The sequence below is a fragment of the Aquila chrysaetos genome, chromosome 10 (assembly GCF_900496995.4).
Source record: "Aquila chrysaetos chrysaetos chromosome 10, bAquChr1.4, whole genome shotgun sequence".
Lineage (NCBI taxonomy): Eukaryota > Metazoa > Chordata > Aves > Accipitriformes > Accipitridae > Aquila > Aquila chrysaetos.
In genome coordinates, this window is record NC_044013.1 from 9,910,981 (window position 1) to 9,929,726 (window position 18,746).

The 18,746-nt window shown below is 52.7% G+C and overlaps 2 protein-coding genes and 1 long non-coding RNA gene across 5 annotated transcripts in view; all 3 read left to right on the forward strand.

Moving 5' to 3' along the window:
• The first annotated feature begins 5,076 nt into the window (after positions 1-5,076).
• LOC115347240 (collagen alpha-1(I) chain-like) lies at positions 5,077-9,520 on the forward strand. The gene is made up of 2 exons (XM_030028384.1): positions 5,077-5,445; positions 8,250-9,520. Exons 1-2 carry the CDS (start codon positions 5,077-5,079, stop codon positions 9,453-9,455), a joined length of 1,575 nt encoding a protein of 524 aa, XP_029884244.1. The 3' UTR covers positions 9,456-9,520.
• SOX2 (SRY-box transcription factor 2) lies at positions 9,386-10,866 on the forward strand. The gene has a single exon (XM_030027332.1). The coding sequence runs from the start codon at positions 9,778-9,780 to the stop codon at positions 10,723-10,725; it is 948 nt and encodes a 315-aa protein (XP_029883192.1). The 5' UTR covers positions 9,386-9,777; the 3' UTR covers positions 10,726-10,866.
• Positions 10,867-12,484: 1,618 nt separating this feature from the next.
• LOC115346829 overlaps positions 12,485-18,746 on the forward strand; it is a 35,411-nt gene continuing 29,149 nt past the window's right edge. The window contains exon 1 of one of the 3 annotated variants that reach the window (XR_003925276.2): positions 12,485-12,669. This is a non-coding gene — a long non-coding RNA (uncharacterized LOC115346829). Of the gene's footprint in view, positions 12,670-15,579; positions 15,707-17,894; positions 18,149-18,746 lie in introns of those variants that run through there. The other 2 variants (XR_003925278.2, XR_003925277.2) reach the window with 2 other exon arrangements.

Here is an 18,746-nt window from a genome sequence, read left to right on the forward strand (position 1 = left end):
ATCTTGGGCTGAATGATAGAGCTGTGATTGACAAGAGAAAAGGTGTTGAGGGCAGGTCGAGCTGTCTTATTTACAGCCCACTGCTTGCTATAGAGCCTTTGTTAGGACTGGAAAGCTAATTTAGTGCTGATCAAAAGCACCACAGAGTTAAAGGACTGGTAATGACTGCTAATTTCATTTCAGCCTCATACATCCCCAACTGCTGTAATTAAAGACGTGCTATTTAAATACAGGTGAAGAGTTTTTGTAGTAGGGGGAAAGTGGGTAGCTGGTTACAATTTTATTTATGCTTAATACGGTAAAAGACCAACATTTGATTTATGATTTTAGCGATTTGCTTTTGTGCGGTATTCTGCCTCTCCAGAGCAGGGCTGTGTGGCAGGGGCCGGTCGTGTAGAGGCAGGGCGAGGACAGCGCGCCGCAAAGGAGGGATGCGAGCCCCCATCTAGCGTGGGTTTATTTTATTTTTAATTATTCCCATCAAACGGCAGTCAGGAAACATCGGGAGCGCTAGGGAGAGGGGAGACGGAGGGGCATGTGTCAGCTTTTAAGTGCCTCTGCGGAAGCTCGGGTCCTCATATTATTATTATTTTTAATTAAATTATTTTACCACTCCACGGCTGGTTCGCTGGCTCTGAAACGATGTAATTTCACAACCGATATAACAGTTTCTTTCTGGGAAACATCAAAGGATAAAAGCTCTACATTTTCGTAGTTGGTTAAAATTGATACAAAAAAAAAAAAAAAAAGAATTTAGCCTTTAATCTCTTTTTATCCACGAAGACTAAAGATCTGCACTCGACCCCGCTAAGCTCCGGGCTCTCCCCCTCTTCCGGGGCCGCGCCGGGCGGGAGGCGGTGCCGAGAGCGGATGGCGGCGCCCCCTGTCGGCCGCGCCGGGCTCTCCCGCCGCCCGCGGGAAACTTCCGCGGGAGAGACTGCGCCCGCAATTAGAACGAGAGCGCGTGGAAGGGATTAAAGGGAAGGGAAGGCGAGAAGCCGGCGCCTGGAAGTGGTTTGGAGTCGGGGGGGGGGGGGGGGTGTTAAAGTAAGCACGGTGAAGTAGGGACAGGCAAGGTGAGCAGATAGCCCAGCCCAGAAATCACGGAAAGGGAAGCCGCCTCCAGCTTGTGCTGTTTTCTCTGTGGATATACAAACATCAAAAAAAAAAAAAAAATTAAAACGCCACCGATTTATTCCTAAGCAGAGCTTTCCGGAGGCCTGGGTCCTATAGAAACGTTGATATATGTTGCTCTCCCACACCTAAGCAGAGCAGGGGTGCTGCTGCGGGACCGCGCCGCCAGCTCGGGCTCTGCTCGCCGGGCGGCGGGGCATCCTCAAAAGCCCAACTTCTTTATTGGTGGCATTAGGCACAAAAATAAGGATGGATTTTTCCTCGCTCCCAACTTCGGCGTTCCAGTGCTGTCAGCAAATGCCAGCTTTTCAGAGGCTTGTGCTTGTGTTTTCCTCCCAAGGTGTCTTAAATAAGTCAGCATTGACAGGTGTTGCTTGTGAGCAGCGTTGAACATTTCCTTTTCATCAAGGAAAAATTTTCTAAAATGGCATGTGTTTAAACCCGAAGCAATAAAGTCGTCTCACCCCCACACACCCCACCCCACCCCAAAAAGAAAAGAAAAGGAAAAAAAACGGAGCAAAATAAACACCTCCTCCCCCAATTCCTGGAAAAGGAAGAAGCGTTATCTTAAGTGAATGCCTGGAGTGGGTTTTTTCTTCCTCACTGTGGAGATGACAGATTTAAAAGAAACCTGGGTGATATAAAACGATTAGCCAAAATATGTGAAGTGCTGCGTTGTCACCAACTTTTTAGATGAATTAGCTACTTATTTTATAGGCATCTGCATCGCTCTGTGCAGTGCATTTAACGGCGGTGTTTGCGAGTTGCGGTAACACCCAGCACAGTTTATGCGTCTTGCGTGCAAAGAGAAACACTAATGGAAACCAAATTATTTCTGCCAAATTGGGGTTATTTTGTATCTCCTGTTGACAGCCTGGATGAAAGTCATAACGTCGCAGTTTTTCTATTAAATGAATCCTATGGTTGTTGGTCTCACAATAAACTTTTCACTTTAGAAATTATATACGAATAGATTTTTATGAAAGATTATTGTTTGTCTCGCTGAGTATACTTTCTCCATTCTCTCAGTTTGATCTCCGCTTGAGACTCCTAATAAGGCAATTCTGTAGTAAGAGCGCCCAAAATAAAGACAGAGCATTTTCTATAAATAATAGCAAGAGCCCTGCACAGATTTCCTGCACAACGGAATTCCCAGATTTCCTTTACTGTTTCTTTAGTTAGCATGCGTTGGGTATATATAACTCTGAAATTAAGCAAAAATATACATCTGTATAGATCTGTCAAGCTAGCTATAAACAGAGATATTATATGTCAATTACCACAGGAAACGGAAAAAATAGAGCGGTTGGTACACACGGTTTAACGTCAGGAGGCACTTGACAAAAAATTTAGTGACTCCTGCTGAAAGGTGAATGATTAACCCGGTTCCAGGAGAGGGGCTGTTAGTGCTCCCCTTAGAAACAGCAGTTGTGAGGGGGGCTGTAAAGGGGTCGTAAACTCCCCCCTCCTAGGGGCAGAAGTTGGCACATAAAATCAAGGGTCCCGAGTGATTGGTTCAACCCAAATGCGGTTTTCCTGGGCTCGGTCCGTAACTCAGCTGCCGGGTTTTATTCTGCGGACGTTACTCAAGGGAGCAAATGCTGTAAATTTGGGATCGGGTCCCAGGCTTGGCAGACAGCTGGCAGCAAGGGGCGGGGGGGCGGTAGCTCTGTGCTCTTTCTCGTTCATCCCCACTTGGAGGAAAAGCGCATTTTTAGTGTATTTATGTCGTTTGGAAGGAGGTTTTTTGGATGCCGGCATTTCCTACGGCTCCCTCTCGAGCGGTGGAAGGGGAGACTCGAAGAAACAAACGAGAAAAGCAACCTCAAATGCCAATGTCCCACTTTACCTTTTCTTTCTTCTCCCTCAGCCTCTCCCTGGCACCCGCTGCCCGGAGCACCTGCCTGCCCGCAGCGCTGTCCCTGCCCTTCCCGCCGCTGGAGCAAGCCGAGCCCGGTGGGCACCCCGCGGGCCTTTCGCCCCACGTTCATCCCGCCCCAGCGGGAAGGCTTCCGCGGGGCCAGGCGGGGTGTTTGGAAAAGCCCCGCTCCCCCGTGTTTGCCACGGAAAAAGGGCTGTGACATCCCCCCCAACGCACACCCACGCCCTCAACCCAACCCGGAGGTGCTCCGGGTCTTTATGTGCCTAAACCGCTTCTCCCGTCCCCGCCGGGCGGACAGACCTCCACGGCCTACGCCCGGCTGGAGGATGCCGAGGAGGCAGCCGGGCTCCCCTTTGCTGCCTCGGGGGAGCTGCCTCTCCCCTCCCGCGGTCCGAGGCACCCTCGCCTCCCTTCCAGGCGCCCGGGCTTCCTCCGGCGAAGGCTCTTTGAGGTCTTCGGATGCGGATAGGCACATGGAAAGCGTTGTTGTTATTATTTATGGCACCGCCTCTCTGCTCCGATTAAGCGCCGTCTAAATATGAATTCACAGTATAGACAGCTAGTCTATAATTTGAATTAAAATCCCCCCAACGAGCCCATCAGTGGAGAATTCTGAAATCACAAGCCTAAGTTGACACAATGAGCCCATGGTGTCAATAAACCATGGGCGAGATGGAGAGATTGTCACTCCAGACCATAACAGTTCTGAAAGTGTCATTACCGTCTGTCCTGTCAATGAGCTCCAAATTAAGGACTATGAGGAACAGCGAGATAAAAGTCACCGTCTTGGCTCCATTATGGGCGATCGTGTCACTGATCTGAGAATCACTGGAAAGGGAAAGGGCTTTTTTTTTTTTTTTTTTTTTTTTTTAATGTACTTTTCAAACCCTGCCTCGGGATGCCAGGATTGGAGGTACGCTGAGGAGAGAAGCAACCTTGAAGCACCCCAGGCTGTGCCTCAGGCGTTCCCATTGAAACTGCCAGAGCTTCTTCGGGAAAACGGTGTGAATTCAATGGAGGAGCTGGAATAATTCCATCAAAACTGCGCTGGGGCCAAAGAGGACTTCATTTGATTTGGGCGACACGTGTGATCCCATGAACAGACACTTTTTTACACCATTATTTTCTTAAGTCAACACAAAGATGGTGGAGGGGAAAGAGGGAAATAAAATAGAAGCCTCAACTTTAGCAAAAGACAATACATCTCTATTTGAGATAGCCCCTTCCAGGCATTAAGACTTTCAGAAAATGTCCCCAATCTCTCTCTCCTGCGAGCCTGAGAGAGTTAAGGGGACTTATTGAGGAATTGGAAACCTTCAGTTCTGGATTTTTGTGCCTTTGTGGGTTTAAGCAAAGCAGTTAGCATTCTTCGGGACGGGTTTTGTGTTTAATATACATGAGTTTATTCAACTACAATGGGAAAAGAAAACTCATTTGTTCTTATAAAACTAGGAAGGAAAGATAACTTTAAATAGACTGCCAAAAAGGATCCTGCTAGAGGGGGTTGCCTTCCCGCTAAAGGGCCTACATTCAACTGTAATTTCACCCCGTTATGTTGTGCGGTAATTCCAGAGTTTATCCTCACCACTGGTGCTTGATTTTCTGATTTATTTTTAAGGTCACGTCAGAAAAAGTACGGGCTTCAGTTATACTCTCCTCTGGGAAGAAGGTCCGGGGAGTGTTATTTTAGATGCAGGGAAAAAAATCGCGCAGATTTTGAGGAGGCTGTTGGCTATTTATGAAGAGTCCTGGAAGCGTGTTTGGACAATCGGCTTCTCCATTTATTGAGAAGCCTTTTGAAAGAGACTTTGAGAGGTGGTGTGTGCGAGTCGGCTCTTCTGCTGTTTATTGTGTACGTTAAACTCGGCCCGGGATCTGAGCTTTACTTTTTTTTTTTTTTTAATTTCGCTTCTCGTAGCACTGGAGAAAGGTGGAGCCCGTTCTTTTTCTTTTTTTTTTCCTTCTATCTCTTTTTTCTCTCTCTCTCTTTTTTTTTTTTTAACCTCCCGGCGTTTTGTGTTTTTAACGCCCTAACCCCCCCAGCAGCAGCGCGCTCATGCATGCGGTGGTCGCCGGTCGGGGAGGTGGCAGAGGGGCCGCTCGGAGGGCACGGCGGTCCCCGCCGCCGCGGGCGGGCTAGGGGAGAGCTCGGCGCCGCGGGGGAGCCGTGCCCGCGTCCCCCGGTGTCCTCCCCGTGTCCCCCCGGTGTCCCCCGGCCCGGAGAGGGCTGGGGCCGTGCGCTGGCCGCCCGGCCGCACGTGTGCTCGCCCTGCGGTTTCATTAGGGAGAAGGAGGAGGATGAAAGGGGAGGCCGGGAGGAACGCGGAGCTCCCTCTGCATTCCCCGGCTTTCAAGGGTCCTTAGAGCCCTTGAATGAAATTATTGGGCGAAATGGGGTCTGGCGGGAGCGGTCGTGGCTCGCCCCCCTCGTTGGTTTGTACGTGTAATGCCACTTCTGAGAGCGACAATCGGGCTACTTGCTGGACAGGCAGGGACAAAAAGGAGATTAAACCGCTTTAAATAATAATAAAAAATATCCAAAACGTCAGCAGAGTGGATTACGCTTGCTCCAGCGCCTCGCTGCCCCCCAGATTCCCCCAACAGCCGCCCTTCGGGCCTCGCAGGGAGGGTGGCCCCGGGCCGGACCGGGGAAGGCCGGCGGGGAGCGGGGCCGGCCGCGCCGCCGCCCTTACCCGCGCTCGGCCCCGCCAAACTTTGGAAGTTGATTTGGGCTCGCTCTTCCAGTGCCCGGCGGTCGTCGCTGGGTCTCCGTCCCTCGCCGCGTGAGAGATTTATTTGCGTGAGGAAATCTCGCATTTTCCCCACCTCGGGAGCGGGCGGGCGGCTGGGGAAAGGCGGCCCTGGCGGGTCGGGCAGCGGGGCTGCTCCTGCCCCCGCCCCGCAACGTCCGTGGCCCCTGCCCCTTCGCTGGGTCCGTACCCCTCGAAATGCGTTTGTCATTCTAGGGCATTCCAGGGTATATGTCCCCAACTTTTCTTCGGGACACTGCCGCAAACTCACCATGTGATATTTGAAATTCCCCAGAGATTGGGGTGTAGTCAGTGCGTTAAAACTTCCCTGGCTAACTTCGGCTCCTGAGCGCTGGGCTGTTACAGCATCAGAAGGGAAAGAGGAAATTTCTCTGTACGTTGTCATCTTTGCATATTTTTTTTTAACGTAATGAAATTAAAACTTTTGGAGCTCACAGTTGACATTTTACAGAAAATTGAGTTATCAAGGCAGTAATTATTTCACAGGGAGATAAAACTCTCATAGCCCTAACTGTCAAATAGGGCCCTTTTCAGATTTTAATTACAAAATAAAATTAGTCTGCTCTTCCTCGGAAGGGTTTGTGAGTGGCTAAACAGAGCTTTCCCCAATACTGGTGGTCGTCAAACTCTGCTAATTAGCAATGCTGAGAAATTCCAGTTAACAAGGACATTCTCTAAGTCTCTGCAGGTTCCCTGCCGTTCGCCTTCATTTCCATAAGAAGATTAAGAGTGGAGGGGAACACACTCAAATGCAGATGCAGAAAAGAAGCGTTTTTAACAAGCATCATAATAGTAAGATGCTTGGCTAGTTCTCACCTAATTACTGCAAGTTAAACCTCTATTTGCAGCTAAGGACAAAAAATGGAGCTGCAATCTCCCATCTCCACAAGGCTGCTTAATAGTTTGCTTTAGATTGGTTACTAGTTGGTTCAGGGAAAAAAATAATATGAAAATGTGTATATTCTTTCCGATACAGTTAACACGATACGTTGTATCCTTAGGGCTTTTAGAGAAATCGGCGAGTATTAGAACAATAAATACATAAAATCCAAGTAGTTAACATTCATTTTCTTTTTAAGACACTCATAACCTGGAAATAAGAGTGCGTGTGTGTGTCGCAGAGCCCATCACTGAGAACATTTGCAGACTATTTGTTTAATGTAAGCACTTTTCATTTCCATAAATTATACCAAAGGCAACGATTTTTTAAATCCACTCAGATTAAACCATCCCTCCGCAGGCCTCCCTTCCAACGTGGCTATATTCTTCCAGAGAGTGGTGGTGTTATTGTCATTAATACAGAAAATCAGGGACCATTTCATCTTTTTTTTTTTTTTTTTTTTTTTTTTTTTATCTTATAGCCAGCATCCCAGTCTGCCTCTGCTTCCGCCTGTGTGTGTATGTGTGTGTACATGTTCCCAACCAAGCACACCTCCAGACCCACAGGAAAGGCGGAAAATGCCCCAAAAGAGCCACTACCCTCACCTTATTTTCTGTAGTGCATTATTATGTATATATGCCAGATAGTTTATTGCATCGATAATTAAAACTGTTAATTAAAATAGAGCTGTAAATGCTCCCGATAACACAATTGTTAGGCATTTCCCATCCTTTATTCGTATGATAAATGCAATTAGGAAAGGGCCAGGCCCTGAAAGGCCTCCAGCGTGCACAGGGCAGCCCACGCCGCCCCGATCCTGCGTGGGGCCCCGGGCCGCGCACCCCACGCACCTCCTGCAGCTGCAGCCGGAGCAAAAATAACACTTTGCCTGTGCACCACCAGCCCTCAGTTATCAGTTTATTACCATGAACAAACACCACCGCCACCCACCCACCCCACTATTTTTTAAAAAAACCCTTAATTATCCCTAAGATTTTTTTTTTTTTAATAAGGTTATCAACTGCAGCCCAAAGGGAGCACAATAAGAAAGTAAACAGCCGCCGTGCCCTCAGGAGTGTCTGGACAATCAGAATCCGTTTATATCCCACATCTCGTAATTTGCACCTATTTTTCGACGGTTTAACCTATCACTTATCTACGGGTTATATATACATTTTCGAATTAAACACATTAAACCCGATAGGATTTATTTGCATAATCCACACACAGAAAAAGATGCATCCTCGTCCGCTGGCGGGTTTTTATTATTATTATTTAGATTGGGTGTAATTGCCCGGTCCCTTCCTCCCCCCCCCCCCCCCCCCCCCCCCCCCCGCCCCGGCTCCCCGTCCCTCTCCCGGCGGCGCCTCCCCGCCCGGGGCCCGGCCGGGCCGGCAGGGGGCGCCGCAGTGCCGCGGCTGAACCCGCGCGGGGCGCCCGGGCGCTGCCCCGGCCCCGGCCCCCGCCCGCTCCGCTCCGCTCCGCACCGCACCGCTCCGCGCCCGCCGAGCCCGCCTGCGCCCCGGCCCCCCGCTCGAGGGTTCCCCGCCGCCCCTCACCCCCTCCGGCTTAACGCCGTCAGGGGGACCGGACCGAAAGGCGCAGCAGCCCCGTCGGGGCGGGGGAGGCGCGGAGCGGCGCGGGGCACCGCGGATGGGGCGGCCGGGGCGGGCGCGGCTCCCCCCTCTCCCGCTCCGCGTCCTCTCTCCCCTCCTTCCTTTGTCGTCAAGTGCGTTTTAGCAACAAAGATCCCAACAAGAGAGTGGAAGTAAACTTAGCCGGGGCTTTGTGCGGCCCGTGTAGTGACAACAAGAGAAACAAAACTACCTATTTGCAGCGCCCGGCCGCGCTCCCGCCGCGCCGCGCGCCCACCCAGCGCCGCCGGCGCCCGCACAATGGGCGCGGGTTGACGTTACGCCGGCCCCGGCCCCCGTCGAGGGGCTCGCTGCCCCGCTTTGTGTTCTGCAGGGCTGGCATTTGGGGGACCCGTGTTCGCACTGGACACCCCCCGTCCTCCGAGGCCGGAGGGAAGGGTTTGGCGTTGTGTGTGCCACGACCGGAACGGAGCAGGGCCCGGGGGACGGTCGGGAGGAGGGCACAGCCTCTCCCCGGGCTGCGCGCTGCGAACTCAGCTTCCCGGCGGCGGCAGGCTGCCGGGCGGCACGGGAGAGGCGCGGCGCGGGACCCGGCCGGGGGCTCCGCTTTCACGGGGACCCCGCGCCCGCGGCGGCCCGGCCTGGACGGGGCGAGCGGCGCACACGCAGGGCCCCGCGCAGCCCAGCGGCCCCTCCGTCCCGAGGGGCACTGGCAAAGGGGGGTGGAGGCCGCGGGGGGGCGGGGGGAGACCGTTCCCGCTCCGCTCCCCCCATGGCTTCTCCCAGCCCCAAGCCAACACCAACTAAAAAAAAAAAAACAAAACCAAAAAAACCAAAAAAAACCACCACGTAGCAACAATGCTGTTTACCCACTTCCTCCAAAAGGCGTGTGTGACCTGTTGCTGGAAGGGGAGCTACAAAGGCTTCCCAGTGGCTGCCTGGGCCGCCTCCGGGCCCGCCTCCCCCGCCGAGCCGTCCCGGCGGCTCCGAGCCCCCGCCCCGTTTCATGCAAAACCAGGGGTAGAGACTTGTCCTCAGTGGCGGAGCCGCCGCGCGCTGATTGGCCGGGGCGAACGCATTTATTCCCTGACAAGCCCCCATCACATGGATGGTTGTCTATTAACTTGTTCAAAAAAGTATCAGGAGTTGTCAAGGCAGAGAGAGAGAGTGCGTGTGTTTGCAAAAGGGGGTAAAGTAGTTTGCTGGCTCTTTAAGACCGAGGTGGAGAGAGAGAGAGCGAGCGAGCGGCAGGCAGAGAAAAGGGAAAAAGGAGGAAGAAGAAGTTTTTGAAAATCCAGGCTCCGGCGGCAATAATAGCAGTTATTAGCATTATTAATCCATCGGCGAAGAGGAAGACCCTGATCTTGATCCAAGTGTGGTTTTGGGGAGTCCCCCTCCCCCCTTTCCTACCCCTCCCTAGGAAGAAAAAAAAAAAAAAAAAGTCCGGCTTGGGACTTCGCCGCGGCTGCTCCTCGCTTCTCCGCTCGAGGCTGGTTCCAGGCAAAAGTAGTTTGAATGTACAACATGATGGAAACCGAGCTGAAACCTCCCGCCCCCCAGCAAACTTCGGGGGGAGGCACGGGCAACTCCAACTCGGCCGCCAACAACCAGAAGAACAGCCCGGACCGGGTCAAGCGCCCGATGAACGCCTTCATGGTGTGGTCCCGCGGGCAGCGGCGGAAAATGGCCCAGGAGAACCCCAAGATGCACAACTCCGAGATCAGCAAGCGGCTCGGGGCGGAGTGGAAACTTTTATCCGAGGCGGAGAAGAGACCCTTTATTGACGAAGCCAAGCGGCTCAGAGCTCTGCACATGAAGGAGCACCCGGATTATAAATACCGACCCCGGAGGAAAACCAAGACCCTCATGAAGAAGGATAAGTACACGTTGCCAGGGGGCTTACTGGCGCCGGGCACCAATACCATGACGACCGGGGTAGGGGTTGGGGCCACCTTGGGAGCTGGGGTGAACCAGAGGATGGACAGTTACGCGCACATGAACGGCTGGACCAACGGAGGCTATGGGATGATGCAAGAGCAGCTCGGCTACCCGCAGCACCCGGGCTTGAACGCGCACAACGCGGCACAGATGCAGCCCATGCACCGCTACGACGTGAGCGCCCTGCAGTACAACTCCATGACCAGCTCGCAGACTTACATGAACGGATCGCCTACCTACAGCATGTCTTACTCCCAGCAAGGGACCCCGGGCATGGCCCTGGGCTCCATGGGCTCGGTGGTCAAGACGGAATCCAGCTCCAGTCCCCCCGTAGTCACTTCCTCGTCTCATTCAAGGGCTCCTTGCCAAGCTGGGGACCTTCGGGACATGATCAGCATGTATCTACCAGGTGCTGAAGTACCAGAACCAGCTGCCCCAAGCAGACTTCATATGTCCCAACACTACCAGAGTGCACCTGTTCCTGGCACAGCCATTAATGGCACACTCCCTCTATCACATATGTAAGACAAAGGGGCCGGGGCGGGGGGGGGAGGAGGGAAGGAAAACTAAACAAAACAAACAAACAACAAAAAAACTTTTATTAGAAATTCTGGACTTTTTTTTTTTTTGGACTATTTTTGTACAGAGAAAACTCGGGGCGGGGAGGGGGGGGGGGCGCGGGCGAAATTAAACCGACAAGGAACTTGTATAGATCTCGGAGGGGAAGCAACTACACAAAACTTTTAAAAAGTTCTAGTGAAAACGGTAGGAACTTTGCAGAAAGTTTGCAAAAGTCTTTACCAATAATATTTAGAGCTAGACTCAAAGAGCGAAGAGGAAAATGTTTTAATATTTGCAGGCAACTTTTGTACAGTATTTATCAAGAGAAACATGGCAATCAGAATGTCCATTGGTAATATAGAGAGGAGGAAAAAAAAAACCAAACTCGCGAATTTGCCAATTATTTTTTAAAAACAGAGTCTACTTGCAGCATTGTGGTTTTGGCAGCTGAATTTATAGCAGCTGCGAGAGGAGAGGAAATTATTTTACAGCATTTGGTCATTTAAATTGTTTTAGAAATTGTACAAAAGACAAAAAAGGTAGGATGAGTACTCGCGAACCATGGGCTTGGTTTGCTGTAAAAGGGCAAACGTTTAGATTGTACTAAATTTTTTTTTTTTTTTTTTTTTTACTTCTTGTTAAAAAGCAAAAATTGCCATGCAGGTTCACACGCCGTTTGTTAATTTATAATAACTTTTTGTTTCCAGACTTCATCCTGTTCAAAGAAAAAAAAAAAAAAAGAAAAAAAATACCAACCTGAAATTACTGTGTTTGAAATATTTTCTTATGGTTTGTAATATTTCTGTAAATTTATTGTGATGATATTTTAAGTTCTTTTTTTTCTCATTTTCCGTAGTTGTATTTTAAAGATTCGGCTCTGTATTATTTGAAATCAGTCTGCCGACAGTCCATGTATATATTTGAACTAATACCATCCTTATAACAGGTACATATTCAAGTTAAGTTTTTACTCCATTATGCACAGTTTGAGATAAATAAATTTTTGACATATGGACACTGAAGTTCCGCTTGAGTCTTGGATTTATTTTTGTAACGCAAGAGGTTTTTTAAATAATTCACGCAGTAGAAGGTATCACCGTAGCCAACCGAGTACGATAAATAATGCAGCGATATATATAACGCATGCATATTTTTCTAGGTACGTATAGAGAGAGGGAGAGAGAAAGTACGATAGCTGTAATGGAGTAACTGCCTCTGCCTCCTTCGGGGGGACGGGAGTGCGGAGTCGGACGCTCGTTCCCCGACTCCCTGCCCTGCCCGAGGAAGCCGGGCGCGATGGGCTGAGGGGGGGCCGCCTCGGCTGCTTCTGGCCACTTGTTGCCTCCGGCGGGGCCGAGCCGGGGGCCGGCGGGGCGCGGAGCTGGCGCGGAGGCGGCAGCCGGGCCAGGGGCACTGCGAGCGGGCGCCTCGTTTGCATATCCAGCTCATTTCTTTCTCTCTTTTCCCGACGGTGCCTTCTTCCTCGGGGGCACGCAGGAGGGGAGCCGGCTTTTCGTGGCTGGGAAGCGTAAGGCGGCCGGCCTGGCCGGCGCAGCGGCGGCTCGGCGCGGCGTGGGCAGGGGGGCCGAGCGCTCCCCCCTGCCTTTGTTCGGGACTTCCCAAACTTTCCTCTCCTGGCTCCTGGGCAGCGCAGGAGGAGGTGAGAGCTGGGGGCGGGGGTGGGCTTGGCCGGGCAAAGGTAAGGAACAACGAAAAGCGAACAAACAAACAAACCCGGTCGAACGCCAGAGACTTTCACGCTTTATCACGGCTCTTTCTTGAATCCTATTTCTTAAATTGCCAGCGCGGTGTAGCCCCGTTTCGGACGCTCTCTGCAGCCGGTCACAAGCCCCAAAGAGAAGCGGTGGCGCCCGCCAAATAGGAGGAGAGATCCGCCATCCGTGCCAGGTAGAATTTTACTTTGTACAGTTGTAACCGCAATTGCCGAGGAGACGGCTCCGCGCTGCTGCGCGCTGCCGGCCGCGGCCGCGCTCGGTCCGGCGGCAGGGCCCGTCGCCCCGGGCAGGGCAGGGGCAGGGGCCGGGGCCGGCGGGCAGCAGAGCCGAGCAGCCGTCGCGGCAGCCCGTGTTCGTCCCCACGAAGCCCCACTCTTTCTTTGGTGCTGCTAATGCGGCTGCGGTTTCCCTTGGGAAACGCGCGTGACGGAGATGCAAATACTAATAATAGTAATTTAAAAAAAAAAAACACCACAAAACCGGGTACGAAATTGGGGGCACTGTGATTGCAAACTGGTCGTGTCTTCTACTCATGGTGTGCTGGGCATGGCACGGAAAGGATGTGATGGTTGGCTTAGGCAAGGCACAAAGTGCGCACTGCGGAGCGGGGGCAAGTGTAGCTCAGCTTTTCTCTCTAGGATTTCTTGTCGGTCACTGGATTTTGCTTTTGCTCGGGGAGGAAGAAGGCAGGGGACCCCCCCCCCCCCGCCACCCCCCCCCCCAAAGTTACCTGGGTGGTTGTGGCTTTTATTTGGTAGTGCTATTTCCTAGGCTCAGTTCTGGCCTCCATCCTTGAAACCTGGTGTCCAGATGAAAACTAACATTGCCAGACTAGGAGATGTGGAGTTTTGCTCACTGCCTGGTTTTGTAGTTTAGCTCCCTTTGTCCCTTTCGTTTCTGCACCGTCGCGGTACTTGGGCAACGCAGCAATTCTTGCAGATTCCCAAGCTTTTCTATTTCTTTTACGTTAATGCAACGAGTAAAATACTCTTTTTCAGAGCTGCGAGCGTTTGCAATGCGTCTGGGGATTATTCACGTGGTAACGAGCCCACAGCCCCGCTCGCCTCGCTGGGAAAAGAGAACCAGGAATAAAAGCCCAATCGATATCGCGATTCCATTTTTTAAAAGCGAATCTTAGCCAATTAACAGCAATAAAACCTGGCCTCCTTTTTGAAGTGCTAACTAAAATATTCGAGGGGGGTAGTTGGAAATGTTGGTCCTTTTGCAATTCGCATAGAGAAGGCGAGCTAATACCATTAAACAAAAGGCACTAAGCCACATATTCAGGCTTAGTGAATTCAGCAACTTTTTATATGGGCAATTTGTTTAAGCTTAGATTTCGGAGTACGATGTGGAATATATGTGGTTGAAACCTGATCTGCCTTGGCCAGATTCCTTACATCCATCCATCCATTTATCCGTTTAGAGAGGATAACCCAGAGCATTTTACACGTACAGCTGAACGATTTTATTTTTAAAGTGTTACTTGGAGGAACGCCATTGTCCACCGCTAATTTTAAATTCAACGCATTCAATAACCCCATTTACACCTAAGCCATTATCCTGCGCTTTCGTTTATGGCAGCTGAAATGTGTAGCAGAGCTCGTGGATATGTTTTTATTTGGGTTATTGAAGACCTTTTGGGTTCTCCCTGTTTTCCCTCTAGTGAATTGTTGTGTGCTGTATAGCCAGGGTGATGCTCCGTCCAAAAGCGCCAGTGTAATGTTTCCCTAACCTTCTACAGAGCTGAAATGAACCCAAGGATAAGATTATAGTTTCCCCTGTGATTTTTTTTTTTTTTTTTACGGCTTTTTAAGGACCGGGGTGTTAAAATATTTTGCGGAACTGGAGAGGTAGATTAGCAGGGTTTCTTGCCAAAGCTGGGAAGCTGGTATTACAGACTGTCCCAGGGGGAAATCGCTCACATTAACCACTAAATGAATATTTGACAAGGGCTCATTCGGGGGTATTATTACTACAAACGGGTCCCTACTGGACTTTCCAAGGGTCAAAGAGCAATGGTTCAATTAATTATTTAGACTGTTAGTAGATTTGGTTGTAATAGCTGTACTTATTTCTGCAACCGACAGCTTCTTGCGGTGGGGGACCTGGGGAGAGGCTCTCTGCCTCGCAGCCCCTGCTCCAGCCCGCGGGCGGGCAGCGACGGGGCGAGCGGCTGCCGGCTGCCAGCAGGCATTTCTTGGCTGAAAAATATATTTTTAGTCCTTGAGGTGCCCACTGGTGCCGTGTGGGACACCAGGGGTGGCGGTGGTCCCCGCAGCAGCGTGGTCTCTCTCAAGCTTGCTTCCTCCTCGTCCCCAACGGGCAGCAGACCTGTGTATCTGTCTCCGAAGAGGAGGTAGATAGCTCAGCAATTTAAGTAGTGTATAATACAGGTCCCACTGAAAGAAAGAGGCCCATTACTGATAGGTGTGATTAGATACACTTCAGTTATTTAAATCCTGATCTAACTCAAATAATAAAATCTAACGCCTGCTTCGGGTGCGTACGAGATTTCCGAGGATATGTGCAAAATGCTTACATTCAGATGGCAGAAAAGCTTCGTCTTTGCGTTATTAACGCCAGCCAGCCTCGCCTGACACTGGCGTTTCAACATTTTTGTTGTTGGGGGGGGCGAGAGAAGGGAGGATTATTTTGTTTAATTTCTACAACAAACATGTCCGCAGTAGTAGATACTAAAAAAAAAAAAAAATGCTGGGAGTGTGCGATTAGGTGACAATAATATATGTTGAATGAATAAGAGATAAGCTGCAAGGGGGGAGAGGGAAGCAGTAATTACAAACCCAATTCATTCAGCTTTTCAGGACTTTTGTTGTGGGAGCTCCATTGACGGGCTTCGAGCTGCCAGTTTTCTCACATTAAAAAGAACTGATCAGCGCCTCAGGGGGACAAGCAACACCGCTTAACTGCATAGTGATGGGGTCCTCATTTAGAGCCATTACAACAAGAAAATTAAACAGAGCCTTTGTGTGCACCAGGTTTACTTTTCAATTGCTGACAGTTTATAGCTAACTGCTCAGAGATTGAAGTTTGATTGCGGTTTGATCGCCTGCTAGTTAGCACCACCGCTATTTTAGTTTTGGTAATTAAAACCAGTTTTTCTGACGACGGCACGGGGAATTGCAAGAACTTGGTGCTGTTTTGCTTTTGAGGAACCAATGCACTTGGCGAGGACGTACGGCGCTGAAGTGAGTGTGGGGGCCGTTTCCCTCGCGAGCCGAAACGAAAAGGAACCCAGGGACCGAAATCCTCGGAGCTGCACCTTTGGCTGGGCGACAGCGGGAGGGCGAGCTCCGTCCCCCGGGCCGGCACCGCGCCGGGCGCCCGGCCGGCTCTGCCCGGGGACCGGCACCGCGCCCCGGCCGCGCTGCCCGCTTCGCTCCGCGCTTCGGAGCTCGGCGGAGCTGTCTGCGCAGGCAGGTGCCGGGCGGGGGGAGCGGGGAGGGGAGGGAACAAAGCAAAAGCCCAAACCTTGCCGTGATGATTTTTGAGCTTTGCTTCTGGAGTACGCAGCGGATTTGCTGTGGCTGAGCCCCGTGTGCGTGAGCGTGTGTGTGAGTGTGTAGTGTGTGTGTAGAGTGTGTGTAGCGTGTGCGTAGCGTGTGTGTGTGTTTGTATCCGTGTGCGCCTGTGCGTGCGGGGGGAGGGGGCGCGCCGGAACGAGCTGTAATTTTTCATCATAATTTAGCAAGGTTGGTGGAGAGCCGGGCTCGGACACTTACTGCACGGGAAGGGGAAGGTCCGGCCCTGCCGGCCCGGCTCTCCCGCAGGAGAGGCCCGCACCGCTGAAGCCCCTGTTGGCAGGAGGGCCGGGGGGGGGAGAGCCCCTGCTCGGGGGTCCCGGCCGGGGGCGGCCGCGCAGGGAGCGGGGCCGGGCCGGGGAAGTTTGTCCCGGAGTTTGTCTCCGGTAACTCCGGCTGCGGGAACCAGGGCGGCGTGCCGCCTCGCAGGACCTCTGCCATGTGCACGAGAGCTTTTGCAGCGTGTTTTTATGTCTTTTTAATTTTTTCTTCTAAGTTTTCCTTTTAAAATTCTTTTAGGGTTTCTATGCATTTTGTTTGCATCCCCTTCCCCACCCCCCGCCGATAAAAGAGCCTCTCCCTCCCTCCAAGCGGGTTTCAGACTCAAGGCACCGAGCGGTTATTCCAAGGCGGTGACTTCCTTAGAGGAGCGAGAGGACCCGCAGTTCGGGGCGGGGGGGGGGGGGTGTCCCTGAGGGGCACCCCACGGGGAGGAGGACTGCCAGGCCGCTCCCGCGGGGCCCGGCGGAGCTCGGTGGGGCCAAATGGGCGATGCCACCGGTTCCCGGAGGCTCTGGGGACAGCGGGACCCCAGCAAGCCCCGGGGGAGCTCTGCCAGCCCCGGGGCACGGAGCTGAGCTGTGTCCTCTGGGCTCCCCAAAGCGCGTCCCTCTCTCGGGAGCCCAGCAGCGGGCACCGGGCTGCCCCGGCCCGCCCCGGCCGGGATGTGTCCCCGCTCGCGGGCAGGCGGCGGAGACCCGCGCCCGGGGCCGCTGCCCCGGGGGAGCGGGAGGGGAGGCCCGGCCCCCTGCGAGCTCCCCCGCCCCGGGACCTCGATGACCCCATCATCTCCGCAGCAGTTAGGGCTGATGACGTAATGTGGGCGCTTTTTTGCAGAAAGTCGTGATTAACGGGCGGGGGGTGGGGGGTGGTGGTGGTGGTGGTGGGGAATCCCACTGGGCGCTGGAGAGAAACAGGCCTCTGCAGTCTCCGGAGGGGTCCCTTGGGACACCCCCCCCGCCCCAGACATATCTCAGGCTGCGGGCCTGATCCTGCAAACCCGCCTCCCCTCCCGCGGGCAGCTCCCTGGCGCTGGGGAGGCCCGGCCGGGCCGGGCAAGCGGAGCTTACCCGGGCGAGTAAGGACACCCGGGGCCGGGTCCAGCTTAATTGGAACGAAACCCCGCAGCGCTCTGCAGGGCGGCCGGGCCGGCTGGCTGCGCGCAAGGCGGGAGCCGGGGCTCTCGGGAGCAGGGCCGGGGCCGGGGCCGGGGCCGGGGCCGGGGCCGGGGCTCGGGGCTCGGGGCTCGGAGCTCGGGGCTCGGGGCTCGTCCCCGCGCTGCCCCCGGCTGCCCGGCTGCTGCCAGGGGTGCTGGTGCCAGGGGAGAAGCTCTCCAAGCTGTCCTTCTGGCGTTTCTTGGAATGATGGTTCCTTTAAGCTCTTACAAATTGCAAAAGTTGCGGAAGACAGAGAAATAATTAATGTATTAAAACAAGCAGCGAATTCCTCAGGAGGCACCTTATCAACTCCAGCCACACTGGCTTCATCCCTCCTCGTATGCTAATGCCCCGTGACGTCACCGGCGCCAGATTGAATGTGAATCAGTTATGAAATTATTAGTTTTAGCTTAAAAAGCAATCTGGCTCTCCCGCGAGTGGGGTTTGCGTTGCTGCGGGTTCTCGCTCCGTGTCCTCCCCATGTTATGCACACACCGTAGTTGCGACTTTCCTGTCACATGAATCAATATTTCCAAAGCACACATCCGAACAGGGGGTGATGTAAAGAAACCCATAGATTAATTGGGTCCCGTTTCTGAGACGGCTGTGTCTTCCTTATCGATACACACATTACACCCGAAACCAGACAATCGGATTTCCTCCTACTTTTCAGGTAGGCAAGAGCTCCTTGTGATTTATTTCTGTTGAGATCCCACTGAGGGGGTGTGATTCTTTGCCAGCGTCTTGAGAAAAAATACCCAGGAGTGTTTGCTTTTGCTCGCGATAGAGGAAAATGAGCCGGAAAGGGGGGAAATATAGATATAAATTTTTTTGGTTGCTGTTGTTTCAAATAGAAAGATTCTTATTTTGGATTTTGAAAAGGAGAGCAGCCCAGCGGTGGAGGGCCAAGGGATCTGAGCGGGGAACAATGGGAATTAACACCGTTTCAGTCGCTGAGGCCACTCTAATTAGATGTCTGGATCCGGCGAGATCAAATACCTGAATCTAACCCCCTCGGCTCGGTTTCTTTCGCTTGCAAATGCTTCTGAAAAACGGTTCTCGAAGAAACCAAACTAACCCGAAATTCCCCGGAGCCCCTTTCGAGGAGTTTTGCCGATAACAACTTTCTCCCCGGGTTAGGAGGGGGCCGGCGCGTCCCCTCCCCGCCGTGGCCGCTGCCCTCAGAGCTGCCCCGCCGCCCCCGCCCGGGCACCCACGGGAACACCCCCCGCCACCCCCCCCCAAAAAATGCTGAAGGACACTTCGATCTC

Excerpts from the sequence above, each read along its gene's own strand:
- LOC115347240 (XM_030028384.1), top strand. The coding sequence starts at position 5,077 with ATGCGGTGGTCGCCGGTCGGGGAGGTGGCAGAGGGGCCGCTCGGAGGG. Across the intron at positions 5,446-8,249 it reads GGTCGTGGCTCGCCCCCCTC|GGGGACCGGACCGAAAGGCG; the intron begins GTTGGTTTGTAC and ends TAACGCCGTCAG.
- SOX2 (XM_030027332.1), top strand. The coding sequence starts at position 9,778 with ATGTACAACATGATGGAAACCGAGCTGAAACCTCCCGCCCCCCAGCAA.